The 20,039-nt window shown below is 39.0% G+C and overlaps 1 protein-coding gene across 1 annotated transcript in view; it reads left to right on the plus strand.

Annotated features, from left to right (window-relative positions):
* Ccdc175 (coiled-coil domain containing 175) overlaps positions 1–20,039 on the plus strand; it is a 79,580-nt gene that overhangs the window by 29,147 nt on the left and 30,394 nt on the right. Inside the window, 3 exon segments of the mRNA XM_076922040.1 lie at positions 7,911–7,992; positions 13,743–13,879; positions 16,398–16,508. Coding sequence (XP_076778155.1) covers positions 7,911–7,992; positions 13,743–13,879; positions 16,398–16,508 — 330 coding nt within the window.

Here is a 20,039-nt window from a genome sequence, read left to right on the forward strand (position 1 = left end):
TCTGTGCTGCTACTCTGTCTCTCTGTCTCTGTCTCTCTGTCTCTGTCTCTCTGTCTCTCTGTCTCTGTCTCTCTGTCTCTGTCTCTCTGTCTCTGTCTCTCTCTCCTCTACTGTCTCCAAAAACTCAACTGTATTCCTGTATTGTATTCTCTTCTTCCTGTACTTTATGTCTCTCTCTTAAGTAGCTTTCCTTTCCTTTCTCTTCTCATGAGAGTTGGGCATATCCTATTCTGTCAAATCTTTTTCTGATTCATCACCTTTTCTACCACTCAATTAGACATCACTTTTAAGCATGGGTGCTTCCTTCTACAAACTAACTTTACCTTGATTGTTTGGGGATAAAGATATGTACTAAGGCCATGTCTGTTTTCCAGCCACCGAAATTAAAGATGTGTGCTAAAGGCTGAGTCACCCATAACTAGAAACAGGTTTGAATATCCTATAACACATTTTCACAGTGTAATTCTACCAATTCATGAGTATAAGGTTGATATTTGTTTTCCATTGTCTATCTCTCTCGTCAGAGATTTAGAGTTCTCATTGTAGAGGTCCTTCACTTCCTTAATTAAGTTTATTTCTAGATATTTTATTTTCCTTGAGGCTGTTGTGAATGGAAGTATGTCCACAATCTCCTCTCTTTCTGTTTATTGTTGTTGCATATTAATGGTGTTGGTGTGTGCAAGTTAATTCTGTATCTTGCCACATTGCTAAATTTGTTTATCATTCCTGGAAGTCTTCTGGCAGAATTCTTGGGACCTCTAATGTATAGTATCATATCCTGTGCAAATATAATCTTGTCAATAAAAAAAGCCTTTGTCCAATGAGCTGAGGCAGGATTAAAAGGTTGGACATCTGGCAGAGGTGAGGTATGGGGGTGGGTTCTTGGAAACAGTGAGGTGCAGAAGATTCACCCCCAGGGATACTGATGGAAACAGACACATGAGAGCTGAGCAGAGGTGACCAGCCATGTGGCAGAACTTAGATTAGAGTAAATGAGATATTAAGTTATGATCTAGTCAAGGAACCTGTAAAACTTTGACCTAGGCCATTGTAAATATAGTTTAGTCTCAAAATCATTATTCTTGGAAGGAAAACATGCAGTTACAGATGGCATCCACTGTCCAGCATGTAATCCAAGGTTAGAACAATGGACTCGGGCAATGAGAGCAGACCAGAAAGTCAAACATGGCCCTTTAATAACCACCATACCTTCTGGTTGAGCACTTAAGCAGAGGCCTGTGAGGAGCTAATAGAACAGGGAACTGGAGCAGGATGCAAGTTCCTAGCTAAGGAGGAGACTAAATTCACTTTAGAGGGAGCAGAAGGAGCTAGGCAGCCGATGGGAAAGCTGCCTCCCAATTCAGGTCCATGCAGGAGAAGCACACTGTGGCCTGGAGTGGCAGGAAGTCAGAGGCCAAACAGATGCTCCAGCTCAAACCAGCAAAGGCAGCTGGCTCAAGGGGACAGAATCAACCAGCCACAGACAGAGGCTAAGCTAAGCAACAACAGAAAGAGAAGCTAAACACAAACTGAGAAGCCCCAGGTGTCTGAACTGTGAATTTTGTGAGTTTGGAAAACAATAAAAAAGAAAGGCGCTGGGTAGATAAAACAAGAGAAGAAATATGATGTTTAAATATAAGAAAGTAAAGTCCTTAAGGAAAGAATTAAAACTTAAAAAAAAAAGAAAAATATCTTGTGTTTAAAAAAATGGAGAGAAACACAATGTATCTGGACTCCATGTGATTCTATTTTGCTTATCAGCATAAAATAATTTTTTCAATAACAATTACAATTTTGTATACCCTATTTAGGAGAGATCAGAATGAGGCAGAGTAGGAAAAAGAAGAAACTGAGAAACTAGATACTAGGTTATAGGCCATAGAATAGAGATGAGAGGATCTGGAATCCACAGCGATAACAGAAAAGGCAGTTCTAAGTGAGAAAATGCACTGGGTTATCAAGAGTTAGAATGAGTGTTGGAATAAACAGCGTCCTGGACAGGGCACCAGCGAGTACTCTGTCTCACATGGGAGGCTTTACTGGCACAGGTGGCCTCTGAGGCAGTGGGAGGGAAGAAGAAGAGAAGAAAGGGGCTGTAGGTGGGGGTCAGGGTATGTGTCTTTTATCTTTTATCCAGTCCATGATGCATGACTCATGCACAAAGGGATGTGCAGCAGGTGCCATGGCAACAGATGCAGGAGCTATACTGTCACCTAAAACTGACATGTCTCATCGCTGGGTCCAAGAGCTGACTATAAAGAGCTTCTGGCTGTACAAGGATGCACCTCATGCTAACAGCGACAGTTCACAGAGATGCAACATACAGTGCTAAAAATACAGATTCTACTTAATGATGATACCTTAGAGCAATGATATACAATAGATTATGTATTTCATTTTCTAGAGTTTGGAAAATTGAGATACATACACAGATTGATGCACCATGTTATTGATACATGTTCTGAGAAATGGGCTTTTGCCTTGAATTTTGAGAAGGATGCTTCTGAGATTGTAAATTTATTAGAAATGATGGCTATCTTGAATATGCTTTTGTAGATTAAAGCTGATGATGCTCAGGCATATAGACTCGTTAGAACAAAACAATTTGTTAGACATTAATAGCATAGATCATGTCACAGACATGCCTTGCAATCTTATAAACAAACAATTGTGGAGAGATCTAACAGGACATTAAAGAAAATGCTCAGCCCCTTTGTCTAGATCTGGCCTTGCTCCTCTGTTCAGAGGAGGCTTGCAGGAAACTGAGTTTTCTGCCGCCCCATGAGAATCCTTGGGGGCTCCAAAACTAAGCAGCTTGGAACCCTGTCTGACCACCCATCCTAATTGGATCTGCCCACCACCCAAGCTGGGACACAGTCTGTAAAATTCAGTCCACCCATGACACAGACTGAAGAGTGGAGTCTACCTGTGACACAGCCAAGAGAGTAGGATACCCTGATCTCCATTGTCTGGCCCATGGCTCCCCCCACATTTCTGAGAAGTCCTACTGCCATCAGGACCATTCATCCAACACCAGGGAAAACCAGATGCCTAAAGGACACCATATGAACACAACCAAGAAGACCCAGGGCAATATGATACCATCAGAGCCCAGATACTATATTTCAACAAACCCTAGATATCCTAATGAAATTGAAGAACAAGAAGGGGGTCTTAAATCCAATCTTCTAAAGATGATAGAGTCCTTTAACTCCTGACCTCAAGCTGTACTACAGAGCAATAGTGAGAAAAACTGCATGGTATTGGTACAGAGACAGGCAGGAAGAGCAATGGAATAGAATTGAAGACCCAGAAATGAACCCACACACCTATGATCACTTGATCTTTGACAAAAGAGCTAAAACCATCCAGTGGAAAAGGGATAGCATTTTCAACAAATGGTGCTGGTTCAACTGGAGGTCAGCATGTAGAAGAATGCAAATCAATCCATTCTTATCTCCTTGTAAAAAGCTCAAGTCCAAGTGGATCAAGGACCTCCACATAAAACCAGATATGCTGAAACTAATAGAAGAGAAAGTGGGGAAGAGTCTCAAATACTTGGGCACAGGGGGAAAGTTCCTGAACAAAACACCAATGGCTTATGCTCTGAGATCAAGAATTGGCAAATGGACCTCATAAAATTGCAAAGGTTCTGTAAAGCAAAGGACACTGTCAATAAGACAAAACGGCAACCAACAGATTGGGAAAAGATCTTTACCAATCCTACATCTGATAGAGAGCTAATATCCAATATATACAAAGAACTCAGAAAATTAGACTCCAGACATTCAAATAACCCTATTTAAAAATGGGGTACAGAGCTAAACAAAGAATTCTCAACTGAGGAAACTCAAATGGCTGAGAAGCACCTGAAGAAATGCTCAACATCCTTAGTCATCTGGGAAATGCAAATCCAAACAAACAACCCTGAGATTCCACCTCACACCAGTCAGAATGGCTAAGATCAAAAACTCAGGTTGATCATAGATGCTGGTGAGGATGTGGAGAAAGAGGAACACTCCTCCATTGTTGGTGGGATTGCAAGATGGTGCAAGCGCTCTGGAAATCAGTCTGGCAGTTCCTCAGAAAATTGGACACAGCACTACCTGAGCACCCAGCTATACCACTCCTGGGCATTATACCCAGAAGAGTCTCCAACATATAACAAGGGTACACGCTCCGTTATGTTCATAGTAGCCTTATTTATAATATCCAGAAGCTGGAAAGAACCCAGATGTCCTTCAACAGAAGAATGGATACAGAAAATGTGGTACATTTATACAATGGTGTACTACTCGGCTATTAAAAACAATGAATTCATGAAATTCTTAGGCAAATGGATCAATCTCCATAAATGGAGAAACTAAGATATTCTATGACAAAACCAAATTCAAACAATACCTTTCCACTAAGGATTGCCCTATAAAGGATACTAGAGGGAAAATTCTAACACAATGAGGCTAACTACACTCAAGAAAACACAAGAAATAAATAATGTCACACCATTAAAATAGCAAAACTAACAGAGGTTATGATTCAAATGGATCTAACAGACATCTGAAGAACACTTCCCCCAAACACAAAAGAATATACCTTCTTCTCAGTACCTCACAGAATCATCTCCAAAATTGAGTGTATAATAGGTCACAAAACAAACCTCAACAGAAACAAGAAGATTGAAATAACCCATGCTTATTGGTTATCAGATCACCATGGATTAAAGCTGGACATCAACAAGAACAGAACAACAGAAAGCCTACATATTCATGGAAACGGAGTAACTCTACTCAATAATCACTGGGTCATGGAAAAAAAGAAAGAAAGAAGTGAAAGCCGTTCTAGAATTCGATGAAAACAGGAGCACAGCATACCCAAACTTATGGACACTATGAAAGCAGTGCGAAGAAAGAAGCCCACAGCAGTAAATGCCTTTGTAAAGGAGTTGTAGAGTTTTCATACTAATGAATTAAAAGTACATAGAACAAAAGGGAGACATGGAATCTCCCAAAGATAATTTAAATAATGCTTTATGGGCTTTGAATTTTTTCAATGTCAATGAGACAGACAACATAACTGCTAAAATACACTGGATTATGGAAAGGACTGCTAAATTAGATCAACATAAATATGTCCTAACTTCAGAATGGAAGGCAAGAAATGTGCTGTATTGGGGAAGAAAATATGCTCTTGTTTCAACAGAAAAAATAAAAGCTGTGGATTCCCTCCAAATTGATAAAAATTGCAGATGTCAGAGGAAGACCCCTTGAAGATCCTCACCACAGACATGAAAGAAATCACAAAAACCAACAGAGCAGGTAACTTGTATTGCTGCTCCCTCTGCATGAGAACAGCTCTGGGACTGACTGAGACAAGAAAATGTGTCCATCCAGAACCTCAGCTAAGCGTAGCCAATAAATCTTGTTGGCCACAGAAGTCACAAAACTTACCATGCCAACCTTTCAAATGGCATAGATAAAAATTTATATTACAGTGGTTATACATTCAAAAGTAACTTATAAAGAAAGACACATTCTTTCACCTCTGCATCTAAAGAGCAGAAAATCACCTTTAACTGAATTACGCATATGGATCACATTATACATGTTATTACAGAAATGTATATTACCTTTAAAAGCTTATATGTTCACAGAGAAAAACAACCAGACAAGTAGCCCTGACAAGAGCCACCCTTGAAGGTGCTAAGACACATTTATTCTAACATCCTGCCTGATCCTATCTCAGACTGTCTTAATAGCCGTTTCATCAAAACCTGGTTCCAGGACAACTTCAAAGACAGCTGCCAATTCCAGTTGGTCCAATCTTACAGACTATTCCAGTCAAGACTTTAGGGAAAATCAGAAATAATAAGAATAAAGGGTAAATTATTGAATCTATTCTTAAACTATAGAGATACAACAAGCTAAAAATCTTACATTGGTATAGATCTTTGTATATTAATACAAAATTGAGGTTACATTTTGTTACTTTGGTATAGATTTTTGTATATTAATGCAAAATTGAAGTTATATTTTGTTACAACATACTATGTATATATTATTGAGGTGATTCTTAAAATTGCAATATTAAGTTTCAGCCCTTTTAAAAGCTGCTATTACAAACCATTTAGGGTAATTAAATAATGTTGGTCAGTCAAACTCCCGGTCATTTTAGATGCTAGTCTAGTTTATTATAGAAGTATGTTTCCAAAGTTGAACATATAATAAATAGCTAGAAAAGAGGGTTGTTTGTCTATTCAGACATATTACAGATAGACAGATAGGTAGTCTTCAGAAACCTCAGAGATCCACAGAATATGGCATTTAATGATGTTTCATTAATTTAAGCCTTTTTGACAATGAGATACTCTTGTCGGCATTCCCATTTTACTTCAAAGATGATGATGAACATCAAAAGAATCTCCTTATAAAGTTACTTGAAATGGTCATCTTTTTAGGGTATGTCTGCATTCTGTTTGCAAGTATTTTATTGAATATTTTTGAGTCTATGTGCAGCAGGGCGATTGTGCTGTGTTGTTGTTGTTGTTGTTGTTGTTGTGTATTTGCCTGCTTTGGGTATTAGAGTGATACTAGTTTTGTGGAGCTTAGGAGTGTTTCCTGCAGGACAGAATGCCAAAAACTAGCATCATCTGTAAACACATGAAAAATATTTCTACACTGTGTCTTAGTTAGCACTTCTATTTTTATGAACAGATACCATGACACAACATCTCTTATAAAGGCAAACATTTAATTGGGGGGTGGCTTAGAGTTCAAAGGTTTAGTCCATTGTCATCATGGCAGAGAGCATGGCAGCATGCAGGCAGCCATGGTACTGGAGAAGGAGCTTGAGAGTTCTATGTCTGGATCTGTAAGCATCAGGAAGAGAGAAACACTGGGCCTGGCTTACTCATTTGAAACCTCAGAGCCCACTCCCAGTGACACACTTCCTCCACCAAAGCCACACCTCCTAACCCCTGTCAAGTAATACCACTTCCAAATGACCAAGTGTTCAAACATACGAGCTTATGGGGGTCACTCATATTCAAACCATCACACCTGAATACACCTATGCATGCCTACTTACCACCATTACCGCTGCCTGTGTAGTCTAGACTACAGCTATCACTTTCAGTATGGTTCTTCCTCTTTCTTTGTTTCTTTGTTTGTTCATTCCTCTATCTATCTATCTATCATCTATCTATCTATCTATCTATCTATCTACTATCTATTTTTCTCTACAGACATCAGCGTCCACTTTACAAAGCATGGATTAAATTATGATGTTTCTGTGATCTAAAGATTTCCCCCCAGTTCCTTTCAGAGTCAAACATGAGATCGTCCTACCTGACCCCTAAGACTCTATGTGACCAAGTCACCATCTCCCACTCCATGCAGATCATCTTTCTACCATGACAACTCTGGATCTTGTCCTTTATGAGTTCTTTTAAATCTGTATGTGGCTGGCTCCTTTCAACACATAAGTCTTTCACAGGTCAGCCCCAAAGAGACCATCCTAAACCATTCCTCAGTTGTAGCATTCTTGCTCTCAGAGTCTCAATGTTTTTACTCTAGTTTGCATTCTTCGGAATATGTAAAAGTTTCTGAAATGCAGTTTAAGTTTTGTATGTCACTTCTCTTCTGACTACTCACTAGATTTCATCCTTGTAAGAATAAGGATTTGATATATTTTGTGTCTCTTGTACCTAGAACAAATTTTGCACAGTGCAAGTACTCAATAATTTCCTCACAAATACATGAATAAGCAAATGACATATTAACTTTAAAGAATAAAAAAACTGCATTATAATAAATACAAAAAAATAGGTTGTGTAGTGATAGGGTCAAGGAATTTATGGTGAGGAAGAAAAACATGTTCTAACACCTCTGTGTTTTGCTTCCTGTATTAATAAGGTTGTTTTTTATAACTCACAAGCAACAGATGGATACTGCATCTACTGAGAAGAAGAAAGGGTTCGTGAGTAAAATTCAGCAGGTAGGATGACAGAAATGACTTAGCTAGTAATTAGATTTAATTTTTTAGTTAACATATTAAGCATACAATAAATTTTATTTTCTAAAATAAAGTTTTCCTAAGCTACTATGACTTCACAGAAACCAATTCAAACAGTTTTTAGTGGTCCTAATGTTGAATCCTATAACACAGTTCCTCGTATAGTTGAGACCTCCCAACCATAAAATTATTTTTTTGACATTTTTATTGGATATTTTATTTACATTTCAGATGTCATCCGCTTACCCTATTCCCCCCACCCAGGAACCCCCTATGCCATCCTCCCACCTCCTGCTTCTATGAGGATGTGTCCCTCCCATCCCCCCACTCCCACCTCCCCACCCTCGAATTCCCCACACTTGGTGTCCAGCCTTCATGGGACCACGGATCTCCTCTCCCACCTATGCCCAACAAGGCCATCCTTCCCTGCATATACAGCTTGAGCCTTGGATCCCTCCCTATGTGCTCCCAGGCTGGTGGTTTAGACCCTGGGAACTCTGGTTGGTTAGTATTGTTGCTCTCCTCATGGGGCCACAAACCCTTTCAGCTCCTTCAGTCTTCTCTCTCACTCCTCCATTGGGAACCCCTTGATCAGTTCAATGGTTAGCTGTGAGTATCCACCTCTGTATATGTCAGGCTCTGGCAGACCTCTAAGGAGTCAGCTATATCAGGCTCCTCTCAGCATGCACTTCCTGGCATCCACATCAGTGTCTACCTTTGGTGACTGCACATGGGATGGATACCCAGGTAGAACAGTCTCCAGACGGCCCCTCCTTCAGTTTCTGTCCCACACTTTGTCTCCATATTTGCTCCCTTGAGTATTTTGTTACTCCTTCTTAAGAAGGACTGAAGTACCCTCACTTGGTCTTCCTTCTTCATGAGCTTCATGTGGTCTGTGAGTTGAATCTTAGGTATTTCGAGTTTCTGGGCTAATATCCAATTATCAGTGAGTGAATACCAGGTGTGTTCTTTTGTGATTGGGTTACCTCACTCAGAATGATATTTTCTAGTTCCATCAATTTACCTAAGAATTTCATGAATTCATTGTTTTTAATAGCTGAGTAATACTCCATTGTGTAAATATACCACATTTTCTGTATCCATTCTTCTGTTGAAGGACATCTGGGTTCTTTCTGGCTATTATAAATAAGGCTACTATGAACATAGTGGAGCATGTGCCCTTGTTATATGTTGGAGAATCTTCTGGGTATAATGCCCAGGGGTGGTATAGCTGGGTCCTCAGGTAGTGCTGTGTCCAATTTTCTGAGGAACCGCCAGACTGATTTCCAGAGTGGTTGCACCATCTTGCAATCCCACCAACAATGGAGGAGTGTCCCTCTTTCTCCACATCCTCACCAGCATCTATTATCAACCTGAGTTTTTGATCTTAGCCATTCTGACTGGTGTGAGGTGGAATCTCAGGGTTGTTTGTTTGGATTTGCGTTTCCCAGATGACTAAGGATGTTGAACATTTCTTTACGTGTTTCTCAACTATTCCAGTTTCCTCAGTTGAGAATTCTTTGTTTATTGATATGTCACGACAGTAATTTTGCTACTGTTGGGCATCATAAAGGAGATATTTTTGGAGATAGTGATTTGCCAAAGGGGCCGCAGCCCACAGGTTGAGAAATGCTGATTGAGCTCCTCCCGAAGTCCTAAGTTCCTTAAACAGCAAAGATCCTTATGTGAAATGAACTGGATCTGGCTTGGTTACTTTTCGTGTGGTTTGGGAGCTTATATCAAGAATAACTATGTCCTATCCAATGGACACGTAAATTACTTAGGGAAATACAACCTTTTGCTATTGTGTGGCATCTGTAAAGCATGGCAGTCATTCTACATTAACATTAGTGTTGTTTAAAAGTCCTTGAGTTGGGTCAATCATCAGGGGGGTGCTCTAGATATCTTAGTATACTTGTTTTTATCCATTTTTCTTTGTCTTTAAAGCTTTTCCAAAGTCTTGCTTTTATTTTTATGTCAAGTCTTCATCCTTATGGAAATTCCATCTGGACATTTTCTCAAACTTACATTAAAAGAATTAGTATAAGTATGTGATCACAAATGTAAACCAAGATTTAGCCAGAGGCTACTCAATGATGCATACGTTAGGATAGCAGAACATAGTGAGTGGGGAATCTGAATTAGAGCTGACAGGAGGGCATTCGTTACGTGACCGCTAGTATTGCTCATAATTTGCTATTGAATGGCCCGTCCTGTACTGTAGAACAATGTATGTAATAGGGCCCACTCATCTATGTGTACACAGGAATGACTGACATGTCTCTTACTACTAGCACTGGAGGGAAAGTGTCCCCTCTTCCCTGCCCTCATATACACAAGTTGAGTCCCACAGTCCATCCTTAGCATCAGTACCCTCTACTTAGAGTTTCTGCTTCTGTTTTGCTCCAATTTGGCAAGGATATGAAATCCATCCTTTAATTGAGTTTCAGAAGCAAATTTAGCAATAGCAACTATTCCATGAGCTACTGCAAATTTGAGACTTTTTCCTGGGTATGAGGAAGATCTACTTCAACATCTCCCCAGTCTTCCACCACATCCACCAGCCTTGGGGTACCAACATCCCGCTGTCTGCTTCTGTTCATTTAACATTCTTTAGAATCCACACATAAGTGTGACCATGCAATGTTTATCTGTCTATGCCTAAACTATTTTACTTAACACATTACCCAAGTTCATGCTGTTTTGTTTTTAACCAATAACAAGATTTCCTTCTGCTTAGATGTCAAAAAGGAATTTTATTATACTTACATGCCACGTTGTCATTATCATTCTATTGAGAGACACGTAGGGTTGGCTGCCTATGTTAGCTATTGTGAAGAGTCTGTGGCAAACGTTTCTTTGGCCTGGTAGTACATTGCTAACCTAACCTATTTATTATGAAATGCCATATATACATAGAACAGTAATAAATGAGCATAAATGTACTATATATATATTCTTATGAATGTAATTTTTAAATTTTTAATGATATGAGTTTATCTCTTCCATTTTACTTAATTTCTTTTTTGTAGCCTATGTGACACATCTGTTCTCTGCCATTGTCTCTTAGACCTTTCTGACTTAGGTCTCCAAACCATCTGGAATTTGCATATGTATCTGTGTTGTGAAATCAAAGTCAAGGTTCATAATTTTCTCAATTAGTCAAAACCAGTCCTTTCATCTACTGTGCTACTTTGTGCTATGGCTGTAAGACAAGAAGGACTCACATCATAAACACATGCATAGATTTAGACTTTCTGTTCTCATTTGGACTACTTATCCTCCCCACAGTATAACTATATTGTTTTAGTTAAGTTTAAAATAAGCCTTCAGAGATAAAAGAAGACAGTTTTAGCTTCTAAAGCTTTGAATTTCTACTGTGGTCTGTCAGGAAGTCTGTTTGGATTTTGACCGGGCTTCTCCTAAGTCTATGAATGGCCTTTGGAGGTATTTCCTATCCCTACAGTATGGAAGCTTCCAGTCCATGAAGATGGTTTATATTTCCTTTGTATTGTTAGAGTCTGTGAATGGGTGAAGAATAATACCCCAGATTCAAATAGTATGCAAAAGCAAAGAGTGTTTATTCCTGCATGCACAGATCCAATTATATCGAGATTGAAGGATCTCGACTGAATTCGAAGATTCAGTTTTAAAGCCAAAAATGAGGAACATTTAAAAGGGGCAGGTGATCTATATCTTGATTAGTGGGTTCTATCTCTGGGGGACTGGGTGATGCTCTGTCTCAGACTAACTATTCTTGTTTCATGCCAAAGAGGGGTAGCTCTTGACCTCTTGGCTCCAAGCTTAGCTAACTATCCTTTCACAAGCCGGCAGGGTTGAGAGTCACTTTTACCTCAGCCTGCGGTTGTTCCAGTAACTGACTTGCACACTTCTGGGAAGTAGACACTCAGGCCTGGTCTCCTGAACTGCTAGTTTGCAGCCTGTCTGTCACAGAGTCAGCTTGTCACATCTTTGATGTGTTTGGTTGGTTGTTTTCTTTTGTTTTGTTTGTAACTATTCAGCTACATTGATGTATTTAATCATGTCTTCTGGGTTACCCTCATTAGGATTTCTCTGTTTGGCTGTGTTTGTTCCTGTGTTTGATGTTGTTTCTTTTTATTCAGGTTGCTCACTGTGTGAGTTTCTGTGTCTCCTAAGTCCTGAGGTAGCTTGCTCCCACCGCTCTGTCTCCTCTATCAGACTCTAGCTGGGTATGTCACTTTTCGTGCTCATGCATGAACCTTCAGTCTGCCTTCCTCACTTTCCTGTGTTCCCTGCTCTCCTCTTCCCACAGCAGCTGTATTTGTGCTTTCACTTTGGGCTATTGTATTTCTCAATTGATAAGTGTTTGGTATCTTTTCCAATCTGCTATCCCATCCTACCATTTCTGTGGTCTGTCCTTTCTTCCTCTTTTCTTGGCAGGAAACTGTATGGTGGCTACTGTGGCTTTAAAATGTTTGGTACCCAAGATGATGGTGTTTTCCTTAGGAGAAGATCGTTGCTGATTTTCTGCGAGACGTGTGAGGTGTTACTAGTATAAGTTACCTTAATCTACTTTAAGTTTCCCCAGAAAGCCTTTTGACATCACAGCCTACAGTGAGGAGGGAATCACCTAGCCCAGCACTGGATTTTCTCTCTCCATTGGCCTTGTCCTCTAGGCCGCCAAGAAAACTTAACCTCGATTTCTGTGTGGCAATTTCCATATTGGTGAATTTCCTAAGGGCAAGAATAGTTTTATGTGGCAGCCCTCTCTCTGTATAGTTGCTTCCTCCTAGGACAAGGCCGACTCCTCCATCACTACATTGTTAGTTATTCAAAAATTATAAGAAGGCTATTTCCATCCTATTACTTTCATGGTACTTAGACAGAGGGTTATTTCGAACTACTCACCACTCCTACCAAACCTAACTTTCTTACCTCACTTAAAGTAAAACCTCACCTCATGAAGACAATAATGGGCACAGGTGGTTCTGTTTGTTTGTTTTCAGTCAGTGCTACAGTCATCCTTCTGGATCTGTAGGGGGATTGGGCTCAAAACACTTCAGTCAAATTCGAAATCCCTTTGACAAAAAATTATCATAATTTCTGTATATAACTTTTGCCTGACCTCCCACATCCTGTATCTCTACAGTATTTACAAACCTTCAATATCACTTCATCCATGTGAATTCCATTGGTCTATAGAAAATTGACGTTAATTTTTAAATATTTCTATCTGCATTAGATTGAAGCAACAGATTTTTCATACTCACACATGTTGGGGGGAACTGGAGGGTGCGGGGGCCCAGTACTACTTACCATGGAACAAATGTGGCCAGAGGAGCTTTGAGGGGGTGTTTCTGTGAGAGGCTGTTTTCTATGCCTCAGTACACTGTATATTCTGGGGAAAGGACACAGCGTGCTTGCTTTGTGATCAATGATGGTTTATACTATTCCCTTTCATCATGAATTATCATTCTAAGGTTTTATGTCAATGTTTCCAACCTTTCTGTACATTTGTCATAAATCCCAAAGAAAGCTCCAAGGCAGACAGTTGCATGCTTACAGTAGAACTGAGTCACTCTGTCTTCATACAAGATCCTCTGTGTTTTGAGGAGTGTATGTGGTACTCTAGACATGCCTCACTACAAGTTCACTTTCTCTAAGGAAGCATGAGCCAATTCCTTCCTTTAATATTCTCTCTCTCTCTCTCTCTCTCTCTCTCTCTCTCTCTCTCTCTCTCTCTCTCCTAGATAGGTGAAAAACTACAAAAAATGAATCTAGAGAAAAAAGATCTCCGACAGAGACTGAACACACTCCTCAAACAGTATAAGGCTGCCTTGAAGGAGGAGGAGGCTGTGACTCTGCAGAAACAGAAGATATCTGAAGAGTGAGTATGGTTTTGTCCGCGTGAGTCAGCTTGCCACAGTTAGGGGTGCCTGACTTGCTGCCCAAGTGGTGACTGTCCATCAAAGTTGATCTTAGTTGTCAACAACGTTGACAAAAAAACATTCTTCATCCAGTCATCAATAACCACACTTCTAAATCTGCCTTTGTGGTGCTAAGAAGTGCTTTTCTTATCTAGAACAGCTCAAACTCATAAAAAATTAAATGCATTATTTACACTTATAAATCAAAGTCAGGAAATAATAATTACTGTGTGAGACTTTCCAGTGAGCTGTAATATCTACCTTTGTCAAAAGCTGACTCCATGTGCACATTCCCTTTCTCACACAGAAGTTTGGTTATCTACACTGACATCAGAACATATTCAAGAATACCATTTCTCATTGACTATGTACTGGACTCCATTTGTCAAGAAGCCTTGATAATTCTATCTCCCAAATATTTCTCCACTGTATTCCTTTCTCTTTGTTTATCCTTTTGCTTTGGGTTTCCTCGTAGTTTTCTCTTGTTCTACTGTTCCATCCCCAACTTGCCTATCTCCAACCCTTTGACCCAAAACCTTTTTATAACTTATGCCTACCCTCCCGTATTCTGTATCTCTACAGTATTTACAAACCTTCCATATCACTTTGTCCATATCAAACCCTTGGTCTCATTGGACTACAGTGAAACCAGAAAAGTCATTCTGTCTTATTTGGTCCTATATGCCTGGGACACCACCCATTGATGTGTAGACAGTCAATTCTCAGTGATTCTTTCCTTATGAATATTACAGAGTGGTATCTTGAAAATATGAAATCATGTAAGAAAAAGCTCACTTAGTACACCCAAAGTTACATCTCATAGATTAAAAATGCTCTGTCCAGGCCCATTTACATGAGACAGTGTTTGTTCATTGTTGTAGCATTTAAGCTATAAAGGTATTGGAATCATTGTGTCTCATCTGATTGCACAGAATAGTAGCTGTTAAAACTGGAGTACAAACCTTCCCCAGATCAATAGGTACCACCCAGAATAGTAACATGAACTGATAACGAGTGACCATAACACTAAAAATTCATTGCCACTGTGGCCTTTTGACTTCAGCTCAATCTCCATAACAAAAATGCCATCCACTGGCTGGCTTTAACAAAAATTTATTTCACAGTTGTAAAAGTTGGGAACCTACAATGAGAGTGCCAACATGAACATGTTTGGGTTCCAGTGAGGACTCTCTTCCTGACTTACAGATGGTGTTCTCTGTCTCTCTGCCTCTGTCTGTCCCCCATCTCTCTACCCATTCCTCCCTCTCCCTTTCTCATTTCTCCCTACCTCTTCTCATCTTCTCTTTTCTGTCTCCTTACATAGGGAAAGAGTGAGTTTTCTTCTCTTTTCTTGGAAGGGCACCGATCTCATCATGAAGACCCTACCCTCAAGACCTTATCCACACTAACTCACTTCCCTCTTCCCTATTGTCCCATCTCAATATGTGCTCAAAACATTATCAAAACATCGGGACCTTGTGTCTGAGCATGACTTGTAAACTCAAATATAGAAGTATGTAACTTGGAGAGCATAAGTTACTTTGCATTCTGCATCACATTAACGTAGTTTTGAAGGTAGATCACTTAGACAGGAGGCTTTCTTATCCAGAGAAGTTCTTGTCTCTGATGGGCCATTTAAACAAAACCTCAAATCTCCCTGAGCCAGCACATCAGGACAACAAACAAACAAATAAAAAACATAAGAAGTCTCATTGGTCTGCACACCTAGCCGGTAGTGAGTTAATGCTTTTTACCCATAAGACAGGTATTGAAACCCTCATTTAGAGAGGTTGAAATGGATACTTATCCATAAAAAAGGTTTTTTTTCCAAGGTCCTTAAATTCAGATGTTCAGCCTGTCCTCAAAGTTTGTGTCACTAGCTCATCTTCTGTTTCAGAAAAAGCCTGATGGAAGCTGTAAATGCATTGAGAGAAGCGCAGCCACCCAAACATGGCTGGGCAACTATTCATGCTGCCTTATGCTGATATTGCAGTTAGAATTCTTTCAGTGGCTTCATAAAGTTTATACATAGAACTTTCATAAAATGTATAGTTCTCAATCTGCTGAAAGACTTCAGAATCTAATTTTCCCCAACTTCTCTAATTTTTTTTAAATTTAATAATATCATTTTATGTGTATGGATGTTGTGATGGCATGTATTTATGAGCACCTCCTCCTGGAGCTCAAGGAGGTCCAGGTTCCCTGGAGTTATGGATGGTTGTGAGGTGCCACATGGGTGCTGGGAATCAAACCCAAGTCTTCTGCAAGAATAAGTGCTCTTAACCACTAAGCAACTCTTCAGCTCCCAATTCCTCTTAAAAGAATTTATATATGGAAATTTTTCTTACATTGGGAAATGAGGGTTTTTTTTTTTTTTAATTTTGCCTATAGTGTCTAAGCCTCTGTATTCAACCTCCTGTAACTCAAGATGATCATTTTAACTTTCAGTAAGACTGCCACTTCTTTTTCTCATCCTAGACATCAAAAACAGGTAGCACTTATTAATCAGAAAGAAACCTTCCTAGCACAAAGAAAACGCGACGTTAGCAATATGGAAGAAGGCTTTGGAACCCTTCGCGACCTTAATACGTATGTTTTGAGTCTTAGCCACTTTAAACTTTTCTTTGTGTATGCTTCTTTAAACTGGAACAAAATGTCTATATATGTAATTCATGTAGAGTATTATAGGGAAGTAAGTTTATAATTAGCTCTTTCTGTTTTGAAGTTCAGAAAGTTTGCTGTCTGTGCATCTTTCACTGAAGGAGTTGACAGGTGCTACAGAAGCTGGGTGACACAAGGGAGGGAACAGATTCAGGGCCAAGGACCAGCATGCATGTGATCATTCATCTCAGTGTTCTTCACCAATATCCTTCACCTTTGCCATTCTAAGTCTTTTACATTCTTTGCCTAACAAAGTAGTGCCTATACCCAAGTTTAATTTTTAAAAGTAAAGATGTATAATTTATGGGAAAAGTTATCCTAATCTCTTCACAGAAATAATCATTATTAATAGCTTGCCACATATACTTTCAAATGCATATATATATATTATATATCTGCAGTGTGTGTGCATTTAAAATTGTATTTTATTACTCTATAATATGACATTCCACTTAAAAATGTATCTGTGCAAAGACGGAAACACACTTGCCTTCCATACTCAAGCTCTAGGTTCATTCCTGCCACCATAAGAGCCAACAAAGCAGAACTAAAATACAGAGTAAGACTCAAAACTTTGAGACTATAACAAGAAAAGGAAAACTCATTTTAAATGCAGGCATAAACTACAACTTTCTGGATAGGACTACAATAGTCCAGGCATAACAATGAAACCTGACAGACAGAACTGTATCAAATTATGAAGTTCCTGGGCAGCAAAGAAAACAGCTACCATTGTGAAAAGAAAGCCCAGAAAATAGAAGGAAATCTTTGCCAGCTGCTTGTCTGATAGAGGATCACTATCCAACACATATAAAGAACTCAAAAATTTAAATACCCAGTGAACAAATAGTCCATTCAATGAATGTGCAAATGAATTAAATAAACTTCTCCAGAGAAGACACACAACTGGTCAACTAAAACATTGTAAACTGTTCACCATCTTTACCAATAAAGGAAATGCAAATGAAAACTACATTTCACTCCAAGTCACTCCAATTCATTCCAATAAGAATCTATCATCAAGAAAGCAAATTGTGGGGCAGATGTGTAGAGAAAGGGACATTTACACACTGTTGACGGCTACATCAGTGTAGCCTCTATGGAAATCAGTATGGGGGTTCCTTAAAATAAACAAACAAAAAACCTAAACATAAAACTACTGTCTGACCCAACCTTGGTATAGATCTTTTTATATCGCTACAAATTAAGTTATATTTAATTACACTGGTACAGAGATTTGTATATTAATACAGATTTAAGACCATATTTTGCCACATGCTAAGGTATTGTGCCTATGCAATTCACTTAAAAATACAATGTTAAGTTCTAGTCCTTGACAGTTGCTATTAGCAGTGAGATGATCAAACTCATGATCATGTTAGATACTAGTTTAGTTAATTACAAAAATATGTTTCCTAGATTGAACAGAGCTAGTAAATAGCTAGATACAAACAATCTAGATATATTATACATTCATAGATAGGTAGATAGATAGATAGATAGATAGATAGATAGATAGATAGATAGGTGATAGTCTTCAAAACCTCAGAGATAAGCAGAATATGGTATTTAAGGATATTTTATTAAGCCTCTTTGATAATGAGACAGGTCTGCTCCTGGCATTCCACTTCAGTGATGAGCATCAAAGAAACTCCTTATGGAGTTTGCTTCATTGTGTCAAGATAGCCACTGGGGGGGGGAGGGGGAAATGCCCTTGCTTCAACTACAGACAGAATACTGTACAAACTGAACAAACTGGATGTAGGGAAGTTGACTTCCCAGCTTTACAAGGACAAGGTATGCAAGTCCTTCATAATTTCTGCTTCACAAAAAGATGTCTGTCAGTTATTCTGGACCAGAAGGTTAGTAATGATGCTCCATGACACAGAGTAAATTTGGGGGGACTGTCCAGGATGCCAACTGTCTCTGTCATTTCTATAGTTTTGGAAGCTGCTTGTCTGCACTTCCTACATACTCAGGTAGTATTTATTATTTCTCAGGTCTCTAATGGGGCTGACAACTAGATAGTTACAGTTACAGTCTCACAACTAAACCTAAGTGATGTAGGATTTAAGAAAGTGATTTTTAGGTCTATGTAAGTTATGATAGAAATTGATTTAGGTACAGAACTTTAAACTCACCAAGATAGACTAGATAGTAGAATACTTTACCCAAAGTTAAAAGGGGGAGATGTAGGCATAATATTATTATGCACTGTGTAATTCAAATGCTAATTTCTGTGCCCTCAAATCTGGTTGCAATCCTTATTCTAAGTATCTCATGCCACAATGTTGTGTAAGCATTGATCCCCATTTATTCTCTGATTTGTCAATAAAAGCTGATCAGCCAATGACTGTGCAGGGGAAAGAATAGGGCAGGATTTCCTCCCAACAAGAGGAAAGGGCAGGAGAGAAAGGAAGTGGGGACTAGCCGTGGGGAAGAGAGTCCAGGAGACATCATGAGAAAAACAACTGGAGGACAGAAAAGCACCAAATACAAGTGTATCCGTGACTTTGTCTGGGAGGTAGCCAGATTAGTTTAGAGGATTAAAACTGAGCAATACTGCTCATTTTTTGTGCTTTAAAGCATGTTAAATAATATAATAGTCCAGTTTCAATTATTTGGGAAGTAGCTGAATTAAGAGGAAAACTCTAATACACTTATTTAAAAGCCACTAACAAGTCACTACATAGTACTCTTGGGTATATACCCTAAAAATCTAAAAGCATACAATAGAGATCCCTGAACACCGATAGCCATAGTAGGCAAGTTATGGATAGCCATCAATAGATGAATGGATAAAAAAAATTGTGGTATTTGTAAACAATAGAATTATCTATTGCTTTTCAACCTAATGAACACGAAGATTGTGTCATTTGCAGGTTGGATAGATCAAATAAAACAAGTCAAAGACAAACTCACATGTTTTCTTTCATATGTGGAATCTAGATTTCTAACCAAAAAATAAAATATATATGAAAATACTAAAGAAACTATTTGGGGGATGGAGGACCACTAAAAGGAGGGAGAAAAGAGAGCTAAGGGAGGTGGCTATGATCAAAGTGATGCACACACACACAGACATGAAGTGTAGGCTCTTTGCATGATTGTCTCTGTATAAATAAGCAACCACATAAACATCTATTTTCATTATATTAGCTTCAGAACGAAACTATGAACTTCTACAAACGAGCAGGAAAACTGAGTTGTGTTCAATCAGATTTTATTTTTCTAATGAATAATGCAAAGTTATTATTAGTTATAGATTTTTTTAAGGCAGGATCTCACCATGTAGCCCTGAACTTACTCTGTAGACCAGGCTGTCCTTGAAGTCACAAAGACCTATCATCTGCCCCTGCCTCCTGAGTGGTAGGATTAAAGGACTGTGGTGCCACACACCCAGCGCTTTTGATCAGTTATTGCTCTGCTTACTAAGAAGCTCAGAATCAAATGTTTAGC

This window comes from Arvicanthis niloticus, chromosome 23 (assembly GCF_011762505.2).
Source record: "Arvicanthis niloticus isolate mArvNil1 chromosome 23, mArvNil1.pat.X, whole genome shotgun sequence".
Lineage (NCBI taxonomy): Eukaryota > Metazoa > Chordata > Mammalia > Rodentia > Muridae > Arvicanthis > Arvicanthis niloticus.